Raw genomic sequence first — 17,332 nt, 5'->3', positions numbered from 1 at the left:
GGCTTTTGTTTACCAGCGCGTCCGCCCAAACATCAAGTCGGAGCCCAGACGACATAGAGGCACCGCCGTCGCCCCGCAGGACGACACGACACGACGACTCGCGACGATGGCGGACATGATATCGACCGACATGCAGTCGTTCGCTGCGCGCGTTGCGACCTTCCAGCAGCCGCAGCAGTCGAGCAAGCGACGCGCATCGTCGCAGGGCAAGAAGAAAACACAACAGACTTTCGAATGGCCGCACGATCAGCCTTCGCCGGAAGAGGTGCGATGGTCAATCTTGTACTTCGTAGTCACATTACTGACATTGTCACAGCTCGCACGCGCAGGCTTCTTCTACAAACCCAGCCAAGACTCCGACGACAACGTGCAATGCTATCTCTGTGCCGTGAAACTCGACGGCTGGGAAGCCACCGACAACCCGCTCAACGAACACTTGGCCCACTCACAAGGCTGCGCATGGGCGCTGTGTCTGTCTGTTTCGCCACAGGATGGCGAAGCAGAAGAGACGCGGAACCCCATGTCGGAGGAGATGGCCGCGGCGCGTAAAGCGACCTTCGATGCCGGTGCTGGCTGGTCGCACGAGGGCAAGCGCGGATGGCGCTGCAAGACGTCGAAGATGGTTGAGGCCGGGTGGACGTGCGATCTCAGCCCGGACACGGAGGATGGCGCGACGTGCTTCTACTGCAATCTGAGTCTGGATGGCTGGGAGCCCAAGGACGATCCGCTGGACGAACACAAGCGTCGTAGTCCGGACTGCCTCTTTTTCAGGTTGTTGGAACAGTACGGAGAGACTGCGCCCAAGAGGACGAAAGGAAAAGCAAAGGGCAAAGGAAGGGACAGCACAGCCAGCAGGATGAGCAGACAGAGCTCGGTCTCGCTTGCGCCGTCGGAAGCATTGAGCATGGGCGACTCGATGGTGGGCGAGACGGCCGGCATCGATGATAGTATCATGACAGCTGGGTCGACAGTCTCACGAGCGGGTAGCAAAAGCAAGAAGACATCTGGCCGTGCGAAGGCCGCTACGAAGACCAGCAAGGGGAAGAAAAAGACGAGCACTCTCGATCAGGAAGAGGCGATGGAGATACAGTACCCTGATCTGAGCACGCAAATGCCGCAAGACGAAGTTGAGGACAACATCCGAGTTTCAATGCACTCGCAGACTGTAGAGGAAGAACCTGCACCCGCGAAGGCGAAGAAGGGTTCACGGAAGGGCAGCCGACAATCGAAACAGGTCGATTCGTCCATGATGGACGCCAGCCAAGTTGAATCGCAGCCAAAGAAAAGAGGCCGAAAGCCCAAGGTCAAGGCTGAGCCCGAGCCTGAGCCCGAGCCTGTGGTTGAGCCTGAGGAGGCACACGACCAAGAACGATTCGTTACGCCAGAGCTTCAAACGGATTACCAACCACGATCAAGCGAAGTCGACGCGCAGCTGCAGGACGAGCTGGATCAGTCCATGGACGCGCCCGAAGCGGAATCAACACCTCAAATGAAGACGAAGCCGAAGCGTGGCACAAAGCGCTCATCGGACGGTGCACACAAACAAAATCACCACACTGATGCCTCAAACGTCGAATTCCCAGCGCCCCCGAAGGCCACGAAAGGCGAAAAAGGCGCCAAAGCCAAGGTCGCAGCTGCATTTGAAGAAAGCCAAACCGAAGCGCCCTCGCAAGCACAGGTGGACGAGTCGTACGCAACAGATGCTGAAGCTCCGAAGCCCGCCAAGGGAAAGAAGGGGACTGCAAAGAAAAGCAAAGGTAAGAAGGCTTCGTCAACGAGGAATTCAAAGGCCAGCGCGACTTCCACTGCGCCGGAAGCGGAGCCTGAGAATGAGGATCTCGATCGTGACGAGCGGGAGATCGAAGCTGAGCTGGCCCGCATGGCGGACGAGCAGCGCGCGGTAGAGGAGAAGCTGCAGGCTGAGGCTGAGCAGGCTGAGGCTGAGCAGGCTGAAAGGGAAAAAGAGATGGAATTGCAACGTTCGGCTGAAGAAGAGCGCATTGCTGCGGAGCGTCTCGCTGAGGAGGAGCGCTTGGCGGAGCAGGAACGCATTGCTGAAGAGGAGCGGGTTGCTGAAGAGAAACGTCTTGCTGAAGAGGAACGTCTCGCCGAGGAGGAGCGCCTGGCTGAGGAGGAGCGTCTCGCAGAAGCAGAACGCCTCGAGATCGAAGGGCGCCTCGCTGCAGAGGCCGCGATCCAAGCTGAGCAAGAGAAAGCGCAAGAGTTCGAGCCCTCTCCGTCGAAGGACAATACTAGACGCAGCTCCGGCCAGGCCTCTCGTCGCTCTCGCTCGGTCGCTGGCCAGATTGCCATTCACGAAGACGACAACACCGGCCCTGTATCACCCGAGGTTGTCATCGATGCCAATGAAGAAGACAACGGCATCTCCAACGCAACCCCGAGCCCCGCCCCAAGCGACAAGGAGAATCAGCCCTCATCCGCCATGGCTCCCCAATCGAACATCAAGCAGTCTCACGTTACTCTCTCGCCCACTAAGACCTCGCGCGTTGCGCTTGCTCCGTCGACACCCAACCGACTCCAGTCATCAAACAGGCTCATCTCTCCGTCAAAGCAAAAGCTCCAGCTCACAACTGCTGTGCCATGGGACGCTGTGGACCTGGACGCCGCACTGTTCGCCTCGCCGCAAGCCACACCGAACACCCTTGCAGTGCAGCTGGCGCACGCCGCCGGCGAGCTGACGGAGGAGGAAAGAATTATGAGCGTCGAGCAATGGGTTAGGTGGCGCGCGGAGAAGGAGGCAGAGGAGCTGAAGCGAAGGTGCGAGGGAATGGTGCTGGCTTTTGAGAGATGCGGTGTCAATGGCTTGGATTCCTTGAGGGGGATCCAGTCGAGCGGATGAGGTGTTCTTCGATTCTTACTGGCACGTGATACGACTTTCGTAATGGTTCTTTTTTTTTTTTCGGCGGCGCTCAATTGGAAACTGGCCGGCTTTCAGTACATACATACACAGCGGAGTGCAAGTCCGTAAAGAGCAGCGCAAGGCTGGACAGATCGCGCGATGGTGAATCACAAGGTTTCGCCCTACAGAGGCGTCAACATTTCTCTCCCAGGTTCACTTCTCCAACCCTCCCTTCCAAAGCTTCCGCCCACCACAACGAAGTCCCAATAACCTTCTCCATCCTCCCGCCCGCCACAGCCAGCCCCCTCCCGCCGCCGTGCAACAGCAACACCAACAACACCCGCGCGTACCGCCACCGCATACCCAAAACAACAAGGCTGCGCGGCCGGCAATCCCCAGGGTCCCGGCCCTCGTGCTGCAACGGCCGCGCTAGCAGGGGGCCTTGCGGCTACCCCATACGCACTAGCCGGCGCAATCGCAACCCAATTTCGGCGAGAGCCGCATGGAAGAAACACGGCTGGCTGCTGGTTTCAGCGCGGCTGTGCTATTCCCGGCGACAGTTTCTCAGGAGGCGTTGGGAGAGACAGTCTGACGTCCTCGACGGGCTATTCTGGGTGGGATTTGAAATGCAAGCTGGGCATGTCTCGTAGGGATGGGAGGAGATCGAGGCGCGATCTTGCTGCCGCGCTGCTTGAGGTGTGTTGCGAGTGCCGCTAGAGGCGCGCTAGGGGCCGGTGGTAGGCGAGCGGCTCGGCGGGCGAGGCTGCTGCGGGCTTGCGATGCGAAACATGGGAGGGCGAGATCGGCTCGGCGGAGAGGACTCGAGGGGATTGGGTCGAGTGTGCAGGAGTCGAGGACGAGATGAAGAGGACGAAGATGGTGAAGTGACGGGCAGGTAGGTCGGCGGAAACGCGCATCATCATCGGGCATATCGCGCGCTCGAATCCTGTCCCGCAAAACAAATGTACCGTACCGGCCAGGGCGACTCCCGAAGGCGGGTGGAAGGCAGTACCCTGCAGAAGTGTGGAAGGGGCCCTTCCAGGTCGCCGCAGGCCGCAGCAGACCGGCAGGCCACCGAGATCATCATCTGTGCGGCCCTGCAGGCGGCTCCTCATTTCCACTGTTTCTCGAGTCGGTCGTGCGGAGGACTGGGTCTTTGACTTTTGCTCTTCGAATAAACTACTGTCACTCCGTCGTCTTCTCGCTTCGGGCTTTTTGTTAGCCCTGGGTGATCTACTGGCATTAATTGTGAATTGCGTCCTGAGCCCCACTTTCTTCTCAGTGAAGGATTGACTGGTTTTTGCGACTCATCTAGGGGACTTTCTCGGACTACTCTCGAGGACACTTGCTGGGTTGAGAGGACTGGTGTCTCTGGATCTTCCTTTGGGGTGCGATTGCGCCATAACAGAAGAAGCGGCAGGATGTCCCGCGCCGACTCAGCGAAAGATGTCAAGGTCGCAGACTTGGACCAGACGAGCGCGAGCGACGTGGTGAGAGACGAGTACGATGCGCGCGAAAAGAGCATAGAAAGCCAGCGCAAGCGAGAGCGTGGCATTTCTCAGAGCAGGTATGTCTCTTTCGTCCTTGGTGGCGCGGTGGACTTGCGATTGCCTACCGAAACCTTTTACTGACGCCACTCGCTGTAGCAATGGCTTGGTGTCGCGCCATAAAAGCGTCAAGAGGTCACAACCTGGAGTCCTCCAACCCATACCCGCCGGCGCAAACCCTCGCGTGCTATGTCTTGACGGTGGCGGAATCCGAGGCATCGTACAGCTCGAAGTGCTGCGCGGCATTGAGCGCGCTCTAGGCGACCACATCGCCATCCAAGCTTTCTTTGACCTCATCGTCGGCACTGGTTTTGGTGGTTTGCTTGCCATGACCATGTCCCTGCGGGGCCGGACTGTCGACTCGTGCATCGACGAGTTTAAGACCATCTGCGATCGCGCTTTCAAACCGAAGTTGAAGGCTGTTCCCGGTGTCAAATCCATCACTGCTGCACTTGGGACTGGGGAGCGGTATAAGCCCAAGCCGCTGCATGATGCGCTGAAAGGAGTATTTGGCGAGAAAGAAAGCTTACTATATTCACGGAGGAGTTTCAACACGACGAATCGTGTCGCCGTTGTATCTTCAAGCGGCCCTGGGCAGGAAGCTTTTCTCCTATCCAACTACCGACGATCAACGACTACTTTGGACGAAGAGACACATATTCAGGATCCCGAGCTCAGAATATGGGAGGCTGTTGCAGCAGCTATAGCAGATCCCGCCTACCACCAGCCTTTCGAGAAGGACGGCAAGACTTATTGCGACGGTGGTGTCAAATCTAGCGATCCCGCTTCTATGGCCGAGCAAGAAAGACAGCTTCTCTGGCCGGATGTAGAGGACCCAGATATCTTTCTCTCCATCGGCACAGGCCAGGAGAAGCAAGAAGTATTGCGGCGGACTTCCACTAACGACAGTGACGAGGCCAATCGCTCTCGCCGCGACTCGGTGCGGCTATCAAGACGCATGTCTAGAAGGTGGTCTATGCGCAGAGAAGAAGAAATCATCGACACCGAGTTCGCTTGGACGAAGTTCAGAGGAAAGATCGAGCGCGACGAATCCGAGGAGACAGCGAAACGCTACGTCCGTCTCAACCCCGATCTCGGAAGAGCACCACCAGCCCCCGACAGCAAGCACGACATCGACTCCCTCCAAGCCAACGTCCAAAAATCCCTCCAAACCCCCGAAATGCTCGCCACCTACCGCACGATCGCGCACCAACTCGTCGCCTCGTCCTTCTACCTCGACTCCCGCGCCACCGTCACCGACGAGCAAGGCGAGCAAGTCTTCACCGGCACCATCGCCTGCCGCTTCAAATACGGCAGCGACCAGCTGCGCGCGCTGGGCCAGATCCTCCAGTCCCGCGCCACAGACACCTTCGAGCCCTACTTCCTCATCAAGCCCGACGCGAGCAGCAAGTACCGCGCGAAGACCATCAAGCTGACCCGCGACAAACTCCGCGTCATGGCGACCCGCGGCATCTTCGCCCTCCCCTCCATCTCCATCCCCATCTACGACGCCGCGCGCCCCACCTCCCTGACCCTCACTCTCTCCCCGCCCGCCTCCACCAGCGAGCCCGAACAACACCCCATAAGCGGCTTCCCCACCCTCCTCCTCACCAAATCCCAATCCACCTCCCTCTCCCCCGCCCAGCCCCGCCGCCGCGCCCTCTCCGCCCAGCTCCTCCCCGCCCCCTCCGCAGCCTCATCCCTCTCCCGCTCAAACACAACCGCGACAGCCAAAGCGCCCAAGCGCGCGACCTACGCCGGCCCGGCCTCGTTCGGCGCTTCGAAGCGGCTTTCGATCGGCGACATGATTGCCGAGGAGCGCGAGGCGGGCACGCCGGTCGCGGCGGACAGGGGGGCATTTTGGGGGGAGCTCGAGGGGAGGCGGGCGGCGAGGCCGGGCCATGCGAGGTCGGAGTCGGTCGCGACGGATCTGGAGGTGTTGATTGACGGGGGCCGGGCGCAGGATGTGGGGTGGAGTCCGTTGGTTGGGGGGTGAGGCGGGTTTGGGTTTGGATTTGGGATTGGGATTGAGGGATTGATTGATGGGAGGGATGGGCCGTACCTACCTACCTGCTGCCTTCCGCGCCTCTGGTGTATCCTTCGGCGGACGCTGCGGGGAGAGATGGCTCGTCGGTCGCTCTGGAGGCCACTTTCCGACCGACGGGGGATGGTTTGTCCTGGTCCCGCGACTGGCTTAAAGTCTATGCAGGCGGGCTGCGGTCTTCGCACATGCTGCTTTTTTGGCTTCTTTTGCTAAATTCCCCCACCCTCGATGTGCCATGTCGCGAGGCGCGTACCAGAGGTATGGCTTTCTGAGATGTCTCGGTAGCCGGAGCATTCTCATGTACTGCCTATTTCCGACACGAGGAGCGGAAACAAGGAAAAGCTGAGGCTTTGCGCCTTGCAGCGGAGAGCGGGATCTGGAGATGGCGAGTGCACATCATCAAGTTGGGACAGGACGCCCGCGAGATCTGGACCGACGAGAAGGAGTGAAAGAGTGAAATGCTCAGGAGAGAGAAATGTTACTTGAAGATTGGGTGCCAGGTACCTGTCAACCAGGAGGATCGATGTGTTGCCTCGGAGCAACGATCAAAGTCACACCTTGCCCGTACCAGAGAATACCTTACCCACCTATCAACAAGCACGCCACAGCTGATAGCAAGACACCCGCGTCGCCATACACTCAATCAAACTCACGAGATCAGAATCAGTCCCGCCGCGCTCACGAGCCCGGGTAGCAGTCGGCCCACGAAGCCACGCAGCTTTCACGCCACTCTCGCCAGTCGTATATACTTTTGCTATGCCTCTACCAATTTCGTAGACTCATAGTCGCAAACCTTCCCATGTGATAAGGTATCTAAAATCACCAGTCCCCAGAACCGTAGCAGGCGCCAGTGCCGGAAACCCACAACAAGCTTCGCTCCAAAGCGTAGCACGAATACAACAACAACAATAATGCAAGGACCGCGCCGGGCGCGCCTCGTGTAGAACGCAAGCTTTCGTTCGCTTGGCTGCAGGCGGCGTTTCAGAACGGCCCTGGGCACGCGCTCCTGCCTGCCTGCCTGCCCGCGCGCGGAATCCGTCCGTGCTTTTGGGGGGGATCGTATTTGGCGCAAGCGGGCGTGGGTGCGTGGTACTACTATTACCATTAGGCCACGAAGATATTTTTCGCTCGTGTGCTCCACTGGCCCCGATAGTAGCCCTTGAAGAAAACCGGGTAGAAGAAGACGGAGACGGAGACGGCGATGGAGGGGTTGTTTGCGTCTGCATGCTCGCTCGCGTCGCCCATTTTTTTTGGTGGAGCAATCAGACGGGAGATGCGAGTGGGGGCTGCGGGACAAGGGTCTCGCGACGACGCGAAGGTGCAAGGAAGAAGGATTCGCTTCGCTCGCTCGCGCGAAAAACGGCTCTGCCTTGCCGCTTCGGACTGGCGGCCGGGCCGGGCTTGCTTGCTTGCGGCTTGCATGTGCCGCCGCCGGTCGGTGTTTACTCCATGTAGATAAGGTAGGTACCTTGCCTTTATGCAGGCGTGTGTGCAGATGTTTGCGTGTGCTTACAGTACATACATTACCGTCCGGGCGTGGGCGGGATGTTTCGTGGGGTTTTTGGTGGGTTGGCTGGTTGGTTTCAGGCAGAATTGACCGATGCGTCGGACGGACGCCTGCTTGGTGGGCGAGCTCGAGTGTCGGTTCACTGTGGTTGATTATTCGCGTATCTCAGCGGAGTTGCGGCCGGTGGGGGTGAATGCTCTGCCGTGACTGGGAGGTACCTTACTGTATGAGTGTGAGGATGGAGATGATTGGGGAGACCGGCCCTGGACGAATCAGACATGGCGCGCGGGTGTGGAGAGGCGGGCTCTGCAATAAAGGTGCCGTCGGGCTGACGGGGGATGCTGGTCTGTTCTAGTTGCAGCGTGCCGGCTCGTCTCAACACGCCTCGTCGCCAGCAGTCGGGCGGTGCACATGCACGGCGGTGGGCTGTGCGTGGGGCGCTACAGACACACTACGGGGAGACGGCGATCTCGCACACACGCGAGCGCAGGCTGGAGGCGACGAAGCCTTGCAAAGCACCCAGGGCGGGACAAGGGCAGGGCAGGGCAGGGCAGCTGAGAGTTGCGAGGGCGAGGGCGAGGGTTTGGGTGACAGGCAGGGCGGCGGTACCGCTCTCACGGTGGCGCCGGGCAGCACAGCGCCTGAGCAGTCGCGGGCCTAGAACACCGCCGATTCTTCCCACGCACCACTGCCCACAGCCCACTGCAGCGTCGGCGACGTGAGGCGGTAGCAGGTTACCTCAGAGCAACTCCCATCCTTCCAGCCCTCGCCTTGTCGCTGTCAGGCCTCCACAGCCCTTCCAAGCGTCCGTCCTCTGCCCAGCGCCGCCGCGGGACTACGCCTGTCCGTCGGTGTGTCTGTGTCTGTCCGGTGGAATCTCGCGTTCGGTCTCGTGTCTGTCAGTCTGTCTGTCTGTCTGACTGTCCGCCGGTCTGCCTGCCCGTCCCACCGCCAGTAGCCGACGACCGCAGCTGCACATTCTCTCTCGCTGTCGCTGCTGCTGCTGCCGCCGCCGCTCGCTCGCTCGCTCCCACTGCTCTCCTCTCGACACGTGCCGCCAGCACCACCAGCCCCGGCACCGGCCCCGTCAGCAGCACCACCACCACCGTCTCGCCGTCGTCGCCGCCGCCTCGTGATCTCCGCCGCCCTCCGTGTGCCAGCGCGCCTCTCGCTGCCCTGCCCGTTGCTTGCTCACCGCAGCAGCAGCCCGTCGCTTGCCTGCTGCTTGCTTACTCACTTGCCTGCGTGTCTGCGTGCCTGACTGCCCGCCTGCCTGACTGCCCGCGCGCCTGCTTGCTTGTCTGACCGTCGTCCGCCGTCTGGGTCGCGCCTGCCCCGAACCCGCAGCTGCTCTTGCTGTTCCTGCTGCTGCCAGCGTCCAGCGCACCTCATCAGCCCGCCCGCCCACTCTTCCACTCCTCCCCCCGCCGATCTTTCTCCAAACCACGACCGCCTGCCCGCCGCCGTTCCATCCTCCCGCGCGCATCCGCTGCAGACTCCCGCCTGCCTATTGTTTGCCTGCACCTCGCCTGCTCGCCTCGCCTCGCCTCGCCTCGTCTGCGCAACCGCCCGGCACCGCTCTTCACCCACCGCCGCAGCCGCGACTCCAGCGCCTGCCGCGCCAGCTGCTGGAACCTCCTCCCTTACCTGTCCGTTGGGTCGGAAGGCTCGTCCGCTGCCACCGGCCAAACCGCCCCGGGCCCTCCTTACATGGGGCCTGCTGGTGAGGCATCGAAAGCTGATGCCCAGAATGCCTTCTTCCCGCACCAGCTCAGGGCCATTCCCTCGCCCGCTCTCAGCAGCAATGCCTCCCTAGACTCTCCCACCCTGCAACGCACCCTGACCGCCGCCGCCACTCCCGGTCCGTGGAGTCCCTATGCTTCCTCTTCCGCCTCCTCCGCCATCCTTCCCTCAGAGCCGGCTGCTCCGAAACAGGCAATTGTCATGACTCCGCCGGCAGAGCGGCATGCCGACAACGAACTCAATCACCGCACCGATATGGACATCATCGCCGGCGGCGCTCTCGCTCCTGTCCACAACGATGCACCACCACAGCGCGTCGTGGCAAAGCCGGGACCCGGTCTTCGATTGCCCTGCTTCGAGGCTTTAGGCATAGCCTCCCCTTTTCCTCACGATCTTTGCCTGCCAGGTCCTGATAGCGCAGCAGCAGGCGCAGCGCGCGAGCGTGCCTTTAGTGGAGGATTGCGCTCGCGTTCTGATCCTGGGCTGATCGAAGATGTCACTTCCTGTGCGTCGGATGCTGGACGCGCGAACGATGTCGTCCGCGTTCAATCGCCCGGAGCTTGCGCGCATTCGCCACATGTGCCGCTCCACCATTATGTACACACGCTCACGCCTCCGGCTGAGACGGGAGAGCCGAACTGGCGGCCTGCGCTGATCACGGCGGCGATGGATTCACCCGACACTGAAACGGGCGCCACACCGGTCCAGAGTGATTCGATGGAGCAGTCCGTGAAAGAGGCCAGCGGTGCAATGCAGAATGTGTCGTTAAGCACGCCTTCGCTTCCAGAGGACAAAGCATGGCTTGAAGGCGCCGTGCAAACGATCTGTCAGTCGATCATTCAGGACAGTAAAGATTGGGCTAACAGTTCTGCAGTATTGAATCTGAGAACATCGCCAGTTCCTAATCCGTTGCTGAGAGTCCTGTCGCACGCACTCCCTAGTCCGTCCAACACAGGGCATGCATATACTAGCATTATCGAGGCGATTCACGACTCGACACCTGCCAGTCCCACAATTTGGATCAATGTTTTCCATGCGATTCCGGGTCGCTTCAATTTGGAGGAGCTCCCCACATCACCACCGAACACACCCGGTCCGCCGATCGGCGGCGACGATTATTTCACGCAGAAAGTTTTTGGCAGTGCAGTCCCGATTACGGACTATCAGCAAGACCTGTCATCATTACCTCGATCACCGCGACCCGTGGTACCGCCGTCTTCCATCGACGTCTCAATAGTGGAACGCTACATCCCGCCTTCGAGCCATCGTGAGTTCAAAGACATGTTCAGCGTCGACGGCCCTTCGATCCTCATAGACCGACTCGTCGAACTGTCGCCGCGCAACGGCAGCCTCGTCTTCATCTACCCGACCCGCACCGGCGCCCAGACCTTCATGCACGAATACCTCTCGCCCATCCTCGACCCTGTGCTCCGCTCAACCGTCACCGCCCACGGCCTCTCCTCCGAGCTCTGCCTGACCCTCGGCTCCATGCCCGCCGTCGCCCAACTCCTCGACCACGCCGAGCTCGAGCGCAAAACCGTCGCCCTCTGCGCCCACCTCACCCAGCGCTCCTCCACCATGGCCCGCTTCCACGGCTCGCGCGCCCACTTCTCCCTCGTCCACTCGTCCACCAAGCGCGTCCCCCTCTGCCGCCAGGCCTGGGCCAAGGACTGGTGGACCAAGCAGGAGAAGACCCGCGTCACCGAGGCCGTCATGCGCACCGCCCAGGAGGCCCAGACGAAGAGTAGCAATCGCCACGTCGACCGCCCGCCCTCGGCCACGGAGCTTTGGCAGAAGCTGCTGAAGGACGTCGAGACGAGACCGTACGATGTTGGCTGCGAGCCGAAGAAGGGCGTCGAGGTTGCGGTTTTTGTCGTGAGGAGGTCGGAGTGAGAGCGAGATGGAGGGTTTGAGTTGAGTTTCCCGATTGATGGAGATGGTGAGGGCGGATTTGGGTGGTACACGCGCAAGGAAGAACTGAGATGGGGTGAGGGTTTTCCCTGATGACCTTTTTTCTGACGATACATGGATTGTGCGAGCGAGCGAGCGAGCGATTACCCCCGCGCCCGGCGATCCAACTGGGCCTTTCTGACTGTTAATGAGTATGAGAAGAATACGAGAGAGAGAGAGAGTGTGTGTGTGTGTGTGAGAGAGAGAGAAAAATCAGGCAAAGGAAAGCAAAGAACGAGAGAAATCAAGGAATGAAGAGCATTTTCACAAATCGGACACGAGTCAAAGGAACCTTTCAATTCTTGCCATTATTTGTCCCGTTGCGCAGAAAACAAGAATGAGACCTCAGGGTTCTTGTTTTGGTCCTTGATACATCGAGGGAGCCTCACAACATCGATCTCGACTTCAACCCCTTGATTCCTCGGCCTCGTTTGGTTTTTGTTTTTGCTTTGTTTTATTTTGTTCTAGCGCCTGCGGTTTCTGCAACGAAGGTAACGGGGACGGTCCTGCTTTGCTGTGCACAGGTGAGTGCTGAGCTCCCGCCGGGCCCGCAGTAGGATAGGTAAAGCGTGTGCGGGACGTAGGGTACTGTAGAAGAATGGAGATTAATAACACCTCAGTACTTGCGCCCAGGGACTTCCGAGCTGGCGATCTTGAGGAGTAGTTAGCTTCTCGGAGGAGGAATTGGGAATCACGTCTTTTTGCTTTGGGTGGAGAGATTCCGCTTGGGTTGGTGAGGCGTGAGGACGGCGGTACGGGCTGGATTGATCGTCCGTAATAAGTTCGTGGGGGCGCAGGGTTTGAGGCTGACAAGATGGGACTGTGAAACTTCAATGATTGAAATGAATGGGTGGTAGTGGGGCAGTATCGTTTTGCGAAATTTCAGTGAGAGGAAAGGTTTTCCGGAAAGCTCTCCTACCACCTTTTGGCGTGTATTTTTCATTCGCTCTCGACAACCGATATTTTCTGGCCGTACTTCAAAAAGCGCCTGCAAAGTGTCGAGACCATGGGTGTTATCCCGACGCTGCGGTGCAGAAGCCGTGCAGCAGTCGCTCCTCTCTCGTCGACGCCAACATTTCACAAATCCAACCTCACTTCACTCACACTTGCTCCCAAAGTGGAAGGCACGACCCTCCGCTCTTTCCCGATTCAGCCGAAACGTAAGTGAACTCGCCAGCCAAACGTAAGTGAAAGTCCCCAAAGCGCACCGTTTCACTCGGGGTTTTCTCTCGAGTGCTCCGCTGCTCTTCCCTTTTGTCAACGGGACTAGTACGACAAGGTGCGCTCCTCCCTCATCGAATAACATCGATTTACTTCTTCCGATGTGGTCTAGTGGCTAGGATTTGTCGCTCTCAATCTTCGGTTCGTCAAGAACTGAGAAGATCAGTGCCGACAAGGCCGGGGTTCAATTCCCCGCGTCGGAATATGTTTTTGTTTTTGGTTTGGAGGTCGGACAATCAGGAGGGGAGGTTGGGCAAGAGTCTGTATTTATAGTTCCATGCGGGAGAATGGGACTAAAGAGTGGGCGGTGTACGGTTCCAGGTAGCTCGACGTGTGAGTGAAAGTCATGAGATTTTTGTTTCGGCAACCTCCTGATCAGACCAATTACGATCTTATTGCATTGAAAAGAAAGATCTAAAAAAGCATGATCCGACAAACCTACCACTACCCACCACACACACCCAAACTACCCCAAACAACCCCTTCCTCTCATTCAACCGAATACCCATACCCCTCCCCGACCCCCTCCTCCACCACATCCCAGAACTCCGCCCTGGCATTCCTCCCGAAAAACATCGTGCACTCCCACCCGCTGCCCGCCCGCCAGTGCAAATCGAAACTCAAGTACCCGGCGCCCGTGTTCCTCGCTTCGTCCGCGCACTGCTGCGCCGCTTCGCACGCCGTCTCTCCCGATAGGAAGAGCGGGACGGGCGGGTTGGTGTTGCCTGGGTTGGCGTAGGAGAGCGTGCGGCCGCAGCCGGCGTAGTAGCGGGTGTAGAGGGAGGTGTAGTTCGTTTGGGTGTCGGTGGCGGAGATGGTGGGGCAGAAGGAGGTGGGGGAGGGGAGAAGGGTGGTTGTTTGGGTTAGGGTTGGGGTTTGCGGGGAGGGGGCGATGAAGTGGGTAAGGGTGGTGTGGACGGTTGTTGTGCGGGGTGAGAGGAGGGTTGTTGTTATAGGTTGGAGAGAGGTGTTGGTGCAGTAAGGGAGTGGGTTGGGGGTTGCGTCGGCTAGGCGGTGGGCGGCGAGGAGGTGGTTGTCCGGTGGTGGGAGGATGGGGTTTGGGTTGTTGGCCTGTGAGTCGTCGGCGTTGACAGGGCTTCGCTTCGAGACACCGATGGGACAGCTGAGGGTGGATGCGGATCTGAAGCATGGTCAGTGGATGATCGTTGGGTGGTATCAGGGTGGGAAGCACTCTGTCACTGTCACGACAACGGTTGTTGGCGACACGAGGGCGCTGGCAGTCCCCGTAGTGATGGTTGTCGTTAGCACACAAGTGCTAATTGAGAGACATCGTCAGTCAGTCGCAAATGAAGGATAAGATTCTTTGCATAGCACTTACGAGGTTTCGTCGACAATAGACGTCCGTGTGGACATAGGGTTCTGAAGCTCGTCAGTGACTCTGCTCCCTTCTAGCTTTGTTACAGGCTGACTAGAGCTTACCTGACAAGTAGTCGAAGACGTGGCAGTAACTTCATGCTGTGGTAAGGCGAAAGTTGTTGCTAAGATGGCGAAGCCGAGGATGATCATAGAAGTGGGCATTTTGGGCGTCTCTAACAGTTGAAGCGGGAATTGTGGACGAGAATTATGGTACGAGAAAATCAGTGCTTGCTAATATGACTTTATTTGCTCGATTTTCGGCACGAAGAAGGCCATAACCGTGTGATTGCAAAATGCATAGGTGTCCAAGTCGACTGGATCATCCCTTGCGCGGTCGCTTTGTCTGGAAAGTTTCGCTTCACATGTGATGATGTTATGAAGTTAGTGTGACGAATGAGACAACGAGCACGCGCCGGAAGCCGAGTGAAGTGGTACAGCATCGAAAGTTGGGCATGCGGCGCATGTGCACATTGTCGTGTGCTGCAGCTGCTTTGAAAAGGTTTGTCGGAGTCCTTGGCCGAGGCTGCGACAGTTTTGTGAAAGGTGCCATTCTCAGCGGGAGGTGCGCCTTGGAATGAATGCGGCCGGTATTGATGTTACCTCAGAGTGCTAGAGACAATTCATGAGATTCTTGAAAGTTGGCTGTGCCCTTCCAGTGTTGTCGAAAAAGACGACCTCCTTAGGATAGCCTTTCCACCAGCTTTAGTCAGAAGAGACGATCGACCGGCTGACCAATGATCCATCTCGACTAGCTCGCGACATCATCTCCTCCATCTGATTCACCCGTGTATCTGACCGCGCCTTCGGGCGGAAAGCGGGCAAACAAGACTGCGATGAACGCAACGATAGCAGCAGCCTGTAGCAATCGTAAGCAAGGGATTTCCAATAGTCCAAGAAGGTATGAAGACTTACGCCATTGATTGCGAACGTGAAATGTGGCTTCCCAATCGCGGCGAAAGCAGAGAAGATCAACCCAAACAAGCCAGCTGTCTGTGGTCAGCAATACAGGCCTCGGAGAGTTAAGGCTCGTGACTCACTCGTGCTCAATCGCGCCATCATTTCCACCAAACTAATCGCTCCAAGCGCATCCGCTCGCTGTTCAGGCTCACACATCTGTAGAATCGTGCCTTTGGCAGCGCTCCCAGAGCCCGCAGCCAGCGGAATGACGACAGCCACAACGTATATCTGCCACCCTTGGTTTGTGAACGTGGCTCCTGCTGTCAGGATACCGTCGGCGATGAGAGAGAATTTGATGTAGAAGAGATCAAAGGCGTAGGACTCCGTTTCATCGGAGCGTTGAGGCGGGTCTATAGGCTCTGTTTCATCGTTGTCGCCCCCTGGGACCGAAGCGAGCTGTGCGGGAGTCGAAGGCAGGTAGTCAATACATTTTTGCTGACTGTGAGATGCAGATGCCTTCGCTTTCGAACGCTTGTCAAGCCACTTGCGCCCGCGGGTGATGATGACTGGACAAGCCAAAGTGAGAAACAAGCCACGAACAAGGCAGTTTGCAGATATCAGCCATCCGTTCTCATTGGGCGTGAAGCCGAATGCATCTGTCGCGTACATTTGCAATAATACAGGGATGTATCCAGTTGCGAAAACTCCGAGGAAGACACCGACTCCGACAAGCAGAGTACCGTATTCGCGCTGAACTCTGCCGTCTGGGAGACGCCACTTTTGCGGTACGAAAATCTTCAAAGGATCGAAGAAGGTCTTCAAAGATGCTGAGGCCTTAGCCTCCGTTTCTTTGTTGAGCGGCACATGAGGGAGGAAGATGGCGGCGTAGATTGTGGAGCAAAGAAACAAGATGACTGCGACCCGAAATGGAGCGATGATGCCGAATTTGTCACTGAGAAGACCACCCAGGAGAAAACCAGCAGAGGTACCGAATAAGGAGCAACCCGTTAGCCTGCCCAATGTGGCTGTCCGCTCAGATGGTTCCACTACTTCAGCGGCGAAAGAGTTGCATGCGAGTAAATATCCTGCAGGCCCTCCGAGGACCGTGATCACCTGCGAACATTGGATGATAATGATTCCGAGGCCATAGCCGGTTTGGACGCCGATGTTCTGCACCACAAGACGAAGAGCAGGCCAAAAGATGGTGATCATGAGTGCCCGCTTGATTCCAAGGACCTTGATAGTCCATCCTGTGAAGAAAAGGTTGAGAACGCCGAACAAAGTCGTGGAGGCGCCGAGCAGAGCGACAGATCTTGCAGTGGCCGCCTCAATGTCATGTTTCTGGCATCTAGGATCGCCAGTGGCCGGTTCAGGGTGACTTAAGTAGTAATCATCACAGGTCATAAGGCCGAAGACGTAGATCAGGCTATGCGGTGTTAGCGGACGCGGGGCGGACAATAGTGGACGATGTCCAGATATTGCCTGTACTTACGGTACCTGGGTTACTCCGAAAGAAAGCGACACAAGGAAGGCTGTCAGCAAGACACGATAAACAACAGACTTGGGCCATCGCCTGGGAGAGTCGCTCTTCTTATTTTGCAGAAGCGGAGTAGATTCCTGCGCCTCTGTTTGACAGGAAGCCAAAGCCGGCGGCTTTGGCGAGCCCTCAACAGCCATGGCCTCGCAACTTCAGAGGAGGTGTAGAAGGAAAAGGTACGGAAAGTTTAGGAATGAGGAGATGGAGTGAACAGCAGCACCGCAAATCAGATCCCTGCGGTTAGTGCGCATTGCTCGTCAGGGATTTGCAAAGCTACTTACGCCTTGGTGAGGAAAGATACCTACGAGCGCGTACCAATCCTTCGGGCAAGTAAGATAGGCATTATTTCGCCAGATGATTTGCCTATCTCGTCAACACGCGGCGCGGCGGTGAAAGGGCCTCAGCGGGCGGCCGGTTACTCGGCTTCTTGTGCTTTGAGTGTGGAGCCGCAATATTGCGCGATTAGCGACGAGAAATAGCGCGATATTGGTTGTTGCGGTCGGCAATCCTGCTTTTGTACTTATTTCTGTTTGACTATGAGATCAGATGAACAATATACAGCCTGGTCAAAGTTCAATCTCGCTTGTTTAATGCGTTGTATCAGGTGAGGTCGTCGTGTCTCGCTGCGATCCATCAACTGGTGGTGGCT

General features: G+C 58.0%; 5 protein-coding genes across 5 annotated transcripts; 3 read left to right on the top strand and 2 right to left on the bottom strand.

The window, feature by feature from the left end:
• Window positions 1-106: 106 nt before the first annotated feature.
• Window positions 107-2,860, top strand: WHR41_00781 (uncharacterized protein; the record flags this gene model as incomplete). Its single annotated transcript, XM_069369387.1, has 2 exons — window positions 107-265; window positions 317-2,860. 2 exons carry the CDS (start codon window positions 107-109, stop codon window positions 2,858-2,860), a joined length of 2,703 nt encoding a protein of 900 aa, XP_069233600.1.
• Window positions 2,861-4,144: 1,284 nt separating this feature from the next.
• Window positions 4,145-6,403, top strand: WHR41_00780 (uncharacterized protein; the record flags this gene model as incomplete). The annotated part of the gene is made up of 2 exons (XM_069369386.1): window positions 4,145-4,427; window positions 4,507-6,403. Exons 1-2 carry the CDS (start codon window positions 4,282-4,284, stop codon window positions 6,401-6,403), a joined length of 2,043 nt encoding a protein of 680 aa, XP_069233601.1. The 5' UTR covers window positions 4,145-4,281.
• A 2,576-nt stretch (window positions 6,404-8,979) lies between these two features.
• Window positions 8,980-12,091, top strand: WHR41_00779 (uncharacterized protein). Its single transcript, XM_069369385.1, has 2 exons — window positions 8,980-10,527; window positions 10,576-12,091. Exons 1-2 carry the CDS (start codon window positions 9,669-9,671, stop codon window positions 11,592-11,594), a joined length of 1,878 nt encoding a protein of 625 aa, XP_069233745.1. The 5' UTR covers window positions 8,980-9,668; the 3' UTR covers window positions 11,595-12,091.
• Window positions 12,092-13,361: 1,270 nt separating this feature from the next.
• On the bottom strand, window positions 13,362-14,757 carry WHR41_00778 (uncharacterized protein; the record flags this gene model as incomplete). Its single annotated transcript, XM_069369384.1, has 4 exons — window positions 14,313-14,757; window positions 14,212-14,252; window positions 14,065-14,148; window positions 13,362-14,013 (listed from the first exon to the last, which is right to left on the bottom strand). Exons 1-4 carry the CDS (start codon window positions 14,409-14,411, stop codon window positions 13,362-13,364), a joined length of 876 nt encoding a protein of 291 aa, XP_069233744.1. The 5' UTR covers window positions 14,412-14,757.
• Window positions 14,758-14,773: 16 nt separating this feature from the next.
• WHR41_00777 (uncharacterized protein) lies at window positions 14,774-16,823 on the bottom strand (the record flags this gene model as incomplete). Its single annotated transcript, XM_069369383.1, has 4 exons — window positions 14,774-15,105; window positions 15,162-15,235; window positions 15,287-16,572; window positions 16,639-16,823. 4 exons carry the CDS (start codon window positions 16,821-16,823, stop codon window positions 14,998-15,000), a joined length of 1,653 nt encoding a protein of 550 aa, XP_069233753.1. The 3' UTR covers window positions 14,774-14,997.
• Window positions 16,824-17,332: the final 509 nt, after the last annotated feature.

This window comes from Cladosporium halotolerans (assembly GCF_011745625.1).
Source record: "Cladosporium halotolerans strain TM138-S3 chromosome Unknown Sca2, whole genome shotgun sequence".
NCBI classification, from domain to species: Eukaryota; Fungi; Ascomycota; class Dothideomycetes; order Cladosporiales; family Cladosporiaceae; genus Cladosporium; species Cladosporium halotolerans.
This window is presented reverse-complemented; position numbering and strand designations above follow the sequence as displayed.

Coding starts and splice junctions, on each gene's coding strand:
- WHR41_00779 (XM_069369385.1), top strand. CDS start 9,669: ATGGGGCCTGCTGGTGAGGCATCGAAAGCTGATGCCCAGAATGCCTTC. Junction 10,528..10,575: donor AGGCGCCGTGCAAACGATCT/GTCAGTCGATCA, acceptor ACAGTTCTGCAG/TATTGAATCTGAGAACATCG.